The 8694-nt window shown below is 34.9% G+C and overlaps 1 protein-coding gene across 1 annotated transcript; it reads right to left on the bottom strand.

Moving 5' to 3' along the window:
• Positions 1–327: 327 nt before the first annotated feature.
• On the bottom strand, positions 328–7208 carry LOC113755301 (LRR receptor-like serine/threonine-protein kinase FLS2). Its single transcript, XM_027299340.1, has 5 exons — positions 6584–7208; positions 6014–6319; positions 1204–1756; positions 516–993; positions 328–405 (listed from the first exon to the last, which is right to left on the bottom strand). Exons 1-5 carry the CDS (start codon positions 7206–7208, stop codon positions 328–330), a joined length of 2040 nt encoding a protein of 679 aa, XP_027155141.1.
• Positions 7209–8694: the final 1486 nt, after the last annotated feature.

Raw genomic sequence — 8694 nt, 5'->3', positions numbered from 1 at the left:
TTGACAGTTGCAATGGGACGGCAATGCGGTCAAATTTTGGGAAGCGGCAAACGCGAAACCAGTCTTTCGATGCTCCGGTCTGCTCCGGTCTTTGGATGCTTCGATGTGCAGAAACCAGGTCTGTCTGTTTTCTTTGTTTTGCTAAGCAAAATTCGCTTCCTAATTCTTTGTTTTGCTGTTCCACAGCTATTCAACCAGCTATTCTTTGTTGGGTCTTTTTTTTTTTCGAAATGGGGTCTTGGCGGTTGTAGGGGAGCTTGTGAATGCGAGGTGAGCTCGCATTCTGAGAATGCGAGGTCATACAGCTCGCATTCTTAGAATGCGAGGTCACAGAGCTCGCATTCTCAGAATGCGAGCTCGAATCGACCTCGCATTCGCAAAATGCGAGCTCGGTGAGCTCGCATTCTGAGAATGCGAAGACCCCCTTTGTAGAAACAAATCCAAAAACCGCCCTCGTTGTAGAAATCTTTTTTTTTTTCATCACAAAATAAGAATTCACCCTCAGTCCTACCTACCTCAGTTTTGTTTCGATACATTAGAAATACTATTGTTAAGGTTATAGCCATTAATGCTGCTCCAATACCAGAGGTAATGAATATTACATGAGATGTTTTCTTCCTGGTTGACTTGTGATCTATGGAAGTGCTGCAAGGAGGAACAAGAAATCTTGTACTACCACATAGACCTCCATTAGACATGAATGATTGACTCGTGAAGTTTTTGAAAGGGCCATCAGATGGAATTTCACCCCATAAATTGTTTAAAGAAAGATTGACGTAACTGAGAAATTGAAGTGCCACCAAGGACTTTGGGATTAGACCTGAAAGATTATTATTGGATAAGTCCAAGAACACCAAATTTGACAAGTCACCCATCGAGTCTGGAATAGATCCTTGTAGCTTATTTTCTGCCAAAGAAAGTGTCAATAGCATTTGCAGACCTCCAGTTGAGCTCGGAATGTTTAAAGGGCACCAACCGCTTTTGGAATTGAACCTGTGAAAATACAATGAACTTGTGACAAAAATTTGCAAGAACTCGAGTCATTAATAATTAATTGAAAAGCACGTATCATTCATCCATCGACTTACTCATTTCTATAACAGAGTTGATGACTAAAGTTATACCTACCTCTCAAATTGTGGTCACCAAGATATAATAATTCTAGTGTTGTCAAGTTCCAAATTTCTTTTGGAATGAGCCCACCAAAGTTGTTGTAGGACAAGAAGTATTTCAAGTCGTGAACACCGAGATAAGCTAGATGGTATTTGGCCACTTAACTTATTCGAAGACAAACTAAGCTTTTTCAGTTTTGTAAGATTGAGACATACATCAGTAGGCAGATTTCCAAACGGGCTATGTCCAAGCGCTATAGTTTCTGGCGTTGATATGTTGAAGACTGAAGATGGTATGGAGTCATTAAGTTGGTTGGTTTCAATGTCTACATACTTCAGGCTATGAAGATTTCCAATCTCCTCCGGAATGATTCCTTGAATGGAGTTGGATGATAGAATCAAGTTTTCAAGCTTTAAAAGGTTGAAGAGAGAATGAGGGATCAAACCTGTAAAATTATTCTTTTTCAGATTCAAGTATTTGAGGCAGGTTAAGAAGCTAAACCAGGAAGGAATTTGTCCAGTGAAGTTATTGAAACTTAAATTGATCACCCGAAGTCTGTGCAAATAAACAATCTCCTGAGGCAGACTTCCCTGGAATTTGTTGCCACTCAAATCCAGAGTAACCAGAAATGAAAGGTTTCCAAGTTGTCGAGGAATGGTGCCTGTAAGACCCATGTTTGAAATATTTAAGGCAGTCACCCTGTGATGGCGAGAACTGCACGTAACTCCATTCCAGATGCATGTAGATGCAGAAGTAGTTCAATTGGTTTTCAGAAGATTGCGAGGGTCTGCAGTGAGATGGGATTTTAAGGCGAGAAGAGCAGATTGATCAGTGGTGATGTCGTTTGCTGCAATGATTGAGCAAGTTGTCAAACAAAGTATCAACAAATGATGAATCAAAAGGCATGTTTTGTGAGTTTTCTTCATGATCAAATTGTAATTTCAGACCAGAAGGCTATACTTTCTTGGATGAGAGCAGAGGTCAACTTAATATGATTGGCCTGGAGACAAAGGAGCAAATTTTTTTCGGATCCTTGACCAATTATATCTGATTTGTTGTAATTTAATTTCTGTAAACTAAGTCAATATTGTTGGGTACTAGTTAAATATTTAATGCCTGGTTTTTTAGTCCAAGTCATTACTGCAATTTATTTGAACAGATTCGACAATTATGCCCTGATACTTTAGCCAGGTTTTGCTATAGTCAATCATGTTTGAAATTTAATATATGCGCAACCTTATGATTTCAAAGCTTAGGTACTCTCACACCAATTATACCGTCCTTATATCTCTAAGAGCACCTCCATCTATATAGTTAGCGAAAACTGACCTTTTTTTTTGCCAAAAAAAAGAAAAAGAAGTTAAGGAAAATTGAAATTTTAATCCTCAATGTTTAGTGTGTGAACCAAATTGAACTCTGATCCTTGGTCATAGGAAATGTAGTCCCTAACATATTCAATTTTGGCCAAACTTATTCCCCAATGTTTTAATTTGAACAAATATAGTCCCTAAAATATTTAATTTGGCAAAATTTGTCCCCGGTGTTGCATTGAAAAGTTGCAGGACGTCACCAAAAATGTATTTAAAAAACAGCAGAATCCGTTGAATTACAAGAACTAAATGAGATTATATAAGAAGCACAAAGGTTGAAAAAATTTAGAAACCGTAAAATAAGTGTAATAGTACTAAATTCTGTCCAAATGAAGACAATGATAGATTTGGCAGATTTACTGAATTCATAAATCATGTGATGTGCTCCGTTTGTTTATTTGTATACTTTCTTATAATCATGGATTAAGTAATATAAAATGTACAATAATCAAGTTTTGGTTGTTAAAATTATTTTGCTTTATTTACAAGGTGTAATAATAAGTCTAGGACCTGAAACAATAATCTAGTTGTAGGGCATTTTCTAAAGTTGTAAAATGTGTTTTTCTCTTCATAAGTGTAAATTTTATTTACAAATACTATGTAAAATAGAAAATAGTGTATTTATTTTATATTTTTTATTATTTTTTGTAATTTTTGTTTTTTTCCTATAGTATTTATCATTCTAATAGCTTTTTATGTAATTATCATAACTTTTTATGAGATTTTTATGCAAAATGACAGACAATTGAATACTTTTGGGCTACATTTCTCTAGGTCAAGACATTTGAGATCAATTCGGCCTAACTATGTATTTTTGCTTTGGCCCAAATATTGGGGATTAATTTGGTTCAGATCCTGTACATTGAGAACTAAAATGCAATTTTGCCATTAGTGTTTGAAGTCATAATTAAAACTTGAAAAGAATAAATTAGGATTTACACATGGTACAATAGAAAATGAAACTTGAGAAATTGCTTAAACTCCCAAATACAAATATCATCATCTAAAGTTATATAGGAACTTATGCAAAGCAGTATAGAATGAAGCCATAGTAGGAGTTTTGGGGTACTATTCCCATTTCCACTCTAAAAGAGAATATGTTGACATTAACAGAATAACTAATGATAAAAGTAAAATTAACACGGAGGACCAAAAGTTGTAATTCATGGAATTAGAAAAAGCACCATTTTTTGCCTGGGAAGTCATTATTTTATCCAATAATTGTTATTGTCATTTTCATGGGGCTCCGTTAGGTTTAGGTATTTTAAAAAAAGGCAAATAAAATATATTTCCCCAAGGACAGATCCTTCCCCAAAATATTTTAAAATCGTTGTTTTGTACCCCAGGTTTTAACAAAAAAAATTCATAATATCATACTTCTTGTCCCCTCAAAATTTTTTCATGTTTATTAATGAAACTTTTTCGAGAATGAAGCCTAGTAATGAAATGTCTTAAAATGAATTTGGATTTAAGATTCAGTTCAAATTTTTTCAAAAACAAAAAAAAAAGATTCCTTTCAAATGAATACGGCCAGAGGAAGAGTATTTCACTGACAAGCTGGAGTGCATTTTATTGATCTTTATATTAACTTTAAACTGATGTAGAAAGTGTCCAGGTGGAAGGATCAACATGAAACAAGTTGTAGCTGACCTGAAGAAGATTAAACCAGGGAGAGGTTTAATGCTTTCCTGATGATCAACTACTCTAAAGATAATTGATTATAAATAAGGTAACACAGATTGCAAAAAGATTTTGATTTGGGATTCACGAGAATATTTTATTGCATGTAAGGAATTCTTTGGTTAAATACTAGCTAATAAGTCTATAACCCTATAATTAGTCAAAAGACATTAATTTCATATCAATGTTCGCGCTATGGACTTGGTTTGACAGTAGACCATCAATCCCTGAGAGGTCAACCTATTTCTACAATTTTACATTTTTTTTTTCTAGGGAGCTGGTAGATACATCTATTGCAAGTTTGGACCCAAAAGCTCCCAACTGTCGGACATGAAAATTAGAACTACTAGACACTAAATCCATTTTGGCAAAGACTTCAAATTTGTCAATTATGATTATAGCCCTTGTGTAACTATTACAGGCGTTGGTTTCAATTGAATTAAAAGTCTAATGTGATACATTATTATAAGTTCAAGTAGCAAAATGCTTTACAAGAAATTTTAAGGAAGAAATGATGAATTCTAGCAGTTCACAAACAACTGTAGAAGTTCTACCATTGACCGGGGATTATGATTCAGTGCATTCTATCAATTCATAACAGTTTAGACTTGATATTGTTCATTTCTCTAAGCACTGTCTCCATATTGCTCCTCTCCCTTGAGGATTCTCTTGAGCAATTTAGAGCTATTTCCATGATAAACGATATGCAATCCAGCTTTTCTGCAAAGTGTTCTTCATCCTCCTGCAACAAGTTGGCATCTATAATCTGATATAGAGCATTAGGCATAGAACTTTGCACCAAGTCCTTCAAGCTTGAATTGCCGTTGAATCTTGCATCATTAGGCTTTGTCCTTGTGAAGACTTCCATCAGCATGATTCCATAACTATAAACATCACATTTTGTCGATACGAGTCCTTCCAATCCATATTCTGCAAAGAATGCCAGGTTTAAACAGAGATTCACCAAAAAAAAAAAAATGTAAAATTTTGAAGGTAAATTAATTACAGAAAAACAGTACTTGATATATATGTTCAAGAAATCTACTAATCTGGTACTACATAACCAAACGTAGCTATCGTTGCAGTGTGTGTAATACCATCTTCCTGATTCAACAGCTTTGCAATCCCAAAATTACTTACATGTGCAATCATATCTTGATCAAGCAAGACATTACTAGGCTTCATATCACAATGAACGACTGGGGTTGAATAACCATTATGGAGATAATGCAATGCGCATGCCACATCAATCATTATGTTTAATCTTTGTTTCATATCTAGAAAACAGCTGGGAGAATGCAACCATTTCGCAAGACTTCCATTTGGCATTAATTCAAGCACCAAAGCCTTAAAATCATTGTTAGAGCAACCGCTGATGACCTTGGTTAGATTTCGATGGCGAAGGTTCCGTAGTACTTCACATTCTGTGTAAAAACTCTTGAGTGCCCTTTCAAGTTGTACATGGAATACTTTTACAGCAACTTTTCTCCCGTCATTAAGAGTACCACAGTAGACCGATCCAAATCCCCCAGTACCGAGCAAATTGCCTTCATTATAGCGATCAGTTGCTTGCAAAAGCTCATAGTAGGAAATCCTTTCATATGTTCCCAATGATAATAAAGCATTGTCATTGGAAGCTCTATCTTTCTTCTTGTGGTATCGTAGGTACACCAGAAAGACGGCCAAAGCACCCAAAATTGCAATAATCCCTAAAAAAATTAATACAATCCTAGTTGTCTTTGATTTGTGATGATTGGAGATTTTTGGGCATGGTGGCACATGAAACCTTGTAGGTCCACATAATGCTTCATTGGAAATGAATGATTCACTAGTGAAATTTTCAAAAGGGCCTCCACTAGGAATTTGGCCTCTCAATTTGTTGAAAGAAACATCGAAGTACAAAAGGGATTGAAGCCATTCGAGTGAGCTTGGGATCAAACCTGACAGGTTGTTGTGTGACAGGTCTAATGTTTGCAAGCTTACCATCTTCCCCATCGACTCAGGCATTGAGCCCTGAAATTGGTTTTGTGCTAAAGATAGATAATTCAAGTTCCCTAATTTCCCTATTGCACTTGGAATATCTCCTGAGAACTGATTCACTGACAAGACCAATGTTGTTGCAACCTCCAAATTTGCAACTTCAGGTGGTAAAGAACCTGTTAAAGAATTAGAGGATAGGTTGAGCTCTATTAGATCTTTGAGCTGCCACAAGTTCGAAGGGATACTAGAGTCCAGCCTATTTGACTCGAGGTAAAGATATCTCAAAGCAGTAAGATTTCCTAGACATTCTGAAATTGGCCCCGAAATCTGGTTCGTATCATAGTACACAGAATATAGTGTCTGTAATCCGCACAGAGATTTTGGAAAAAATCCACTAAGTTTGTTTTCATAAAGAAACAAACCTTGAAGATTCTACATACGTCCTACAGATGTTGGAATTGGCCCCGTCAACTGATTCCCATACAAACTTAGCAACAACAAACTGCTTAAATTTCCAATTGATTTTGGGATTCTACCTTGGATGTTAGATTTATATCCATAAATTCTTTCAATGGAGGTAGAAAAATTTCTAATGGAAGCTGGAAGTTTACCATTTAATAATGGCATTTTGTCAAACCCCAGAGCTCTCAGATTTCTGAAGTTTGTTAAAGAAGTAATAAATCCCAGTTCTTCATTTGAAGAATCACTTCTTAGAAGGTTGGAAGATACTAATATCCTTTCAAGCAGTTGTAGGTTTCCAAGGGATCCAGGAATAAAACCACTGAATTTGTTTTCATCCAGTTCAAGGACGATGAGTTGAGACAGATTTGAGATTGAGCCTGGTATAACTCCACTAAGGTTGGTTGTGTCGAGATGAAGAAATTGTAGCATGGGAAACCCATAACCGATGCTTGATGGAAGATTTCCTTGAAGAGAATTGTTTGAAAGTGATAGTATTCCTAATGTGGAGATGTTGAAGATCCCTACAGGTATGGAACCTGTTAATCTATTATTTTCTAATACCAATGTTTGCAAGTTGGATAGATTGACAAGCTCAGAAGGCATTGCACCTCTAAAAAAACCACAAAACTTTTCCAATTATTTGTGGGTATAAGACATTTACATAAGAAGATCTTAAATTTTGTTAACTTAAGTAGCAAGCTTCATTAAGCAAATAACAATTTTAGTTATAGACGTAGTACTTATATTTTAGTTGTACACGAGTAAGCGTATCTTACCACTATCTTAACAAAATTTAGTATTTTTTTGATTATTCACTTGTAGTGCCTTTGAATACTTCAAACCACCGCAGCGTTTTCCCACTTAGATTCTCTTACTTTATATTTGGTTCCCTTTTTTATTCTCGACTTTGATTTGCTTAAAATTTTAAGGATGAACTACATATAATCTCCCGTGATTTTTCATATTGCCACATAACCCCTCTTAAGGTTTCAAAATATCCTCGTAACCTCCTTTAATTTTATGCAAAGTGAAAAATTGATTCAAAGCACTAGCAATTATGGTGATTAAGCTAGATGTGTTTTAAAAAATGTGTGTAATAGAATCATAACACCTACTCAATCCCTCTTTAATATGCAATCCACTTTAATTATTCGCATGCAATTTTTGTATTTATTCATGTAAACCCTTTATAGTTCTACACAAGGTGGTCAAGGTATTGTTTGATTTAGTACTTAGATAAGAGCAATATTGGTATTTCAATTAACAACTTATAGAAGTTATTTTTCATCAAGTTTCTACTTTACATAAAATAATAGAGGATTATATAGATATTTTGAAACATTTGACAAGTTATGTGACGCTCTTGGAATCCACCGGGGAGGGGGAATGAGCGTAATTTACCCAAATTTGAATGATAAATTTCCACTAACGTGTTGTTGTCTTGTACGATTCGTTTATAATCCCCATACACTTTTATAGAGCTACCGCATTCTATTCCAAGCGTTTTGCTTAAAATTTACTTTAATTGCAAATCTATGATTCATTTCCAGTTACAAAGGACATTCTCATAAAATTCCATAATTAAGTTTAATTTTGTTAGGAAAGGTATGGATGAGGGACATTACAAGTTGAATTTTATCCAATTCAAACCGATTCGTATAATTTTTACTACTTTTGATGTAGACTCGTACAATTTTGATGCAATTATAAACTTAGTTGTATAAGTTTAACAAGTTGAAGTTTATACCCAAATTATACAACCTTATACCCAAAATTATAAGAATTATATAAACTAATTTGTACTGGACAGAACTCAATCTGTTACGCCCCTAATCCGAAAAGGCAGTTGTCATACACTTCTAGTTGTATGGTAGACACGGTTTTCACATTCATGTAAATTTTCCTCCGTCCATAGGACTTGTTCACACGGTTAAACTACTTCAAAGCAGATAAGGGAAATAACTAGCTTTGTTCCATCTTTAATGACCGCTTCTTGTAGAAGGGTATATATGACCGATTGCAAATATATAACAACAACTTAATTATAGGCTTGTGTCGCTTAAACATCAAAACTTTTTCAAAATCATGA

This window comes from Coffea eugenioides, unplaced genomic scaffold, assembly GCF_003713205.1.
Source record: "Coffea eugenioides isolate CCC68of unplaced genomic scaffold, Ceug_1.0 ScVebR1_13;HRSCAF=70, whole genome shotgun sequence".
Classification (NCBI taxonomy): Eukaryota; Viridiplantae; Streptophyta; class Magnoliopsida; order Gentianales; family Rubiaceae; genus Coffea; species Coffea eugenioides.
This window is presented reverse-complemented; position numbering and strand designations above follow the sequence as displayed.

What these genes read in the sequence shown, in the direction of transcription:
- LOC113755301 (XM_027299340.1), bottom strand. Translation starts at nt 7,208, where the DNA reads ATGCCTTCTGAGCTTGTCAATCTATCCAACTTGCAAACATTGGTATTA. An exon ending in AATTCCAACATCTGTAGGAC is followed by an intron (nt 6,320 to 6,583) that starts GTATGTAGAATC and finishes ATTCTTTAACAG; the next exon opens with GTTCTTTACCACCTGAAGTT. An exon ending in CTTGTCCTACAACAACTTTG is followed by an intron (nt 994 to 1,203) that starts GTGGGCTCATTC and finishes GTATTTTCACAG; the next exon opens with GTTCAATTCCAAAAGCGGTT.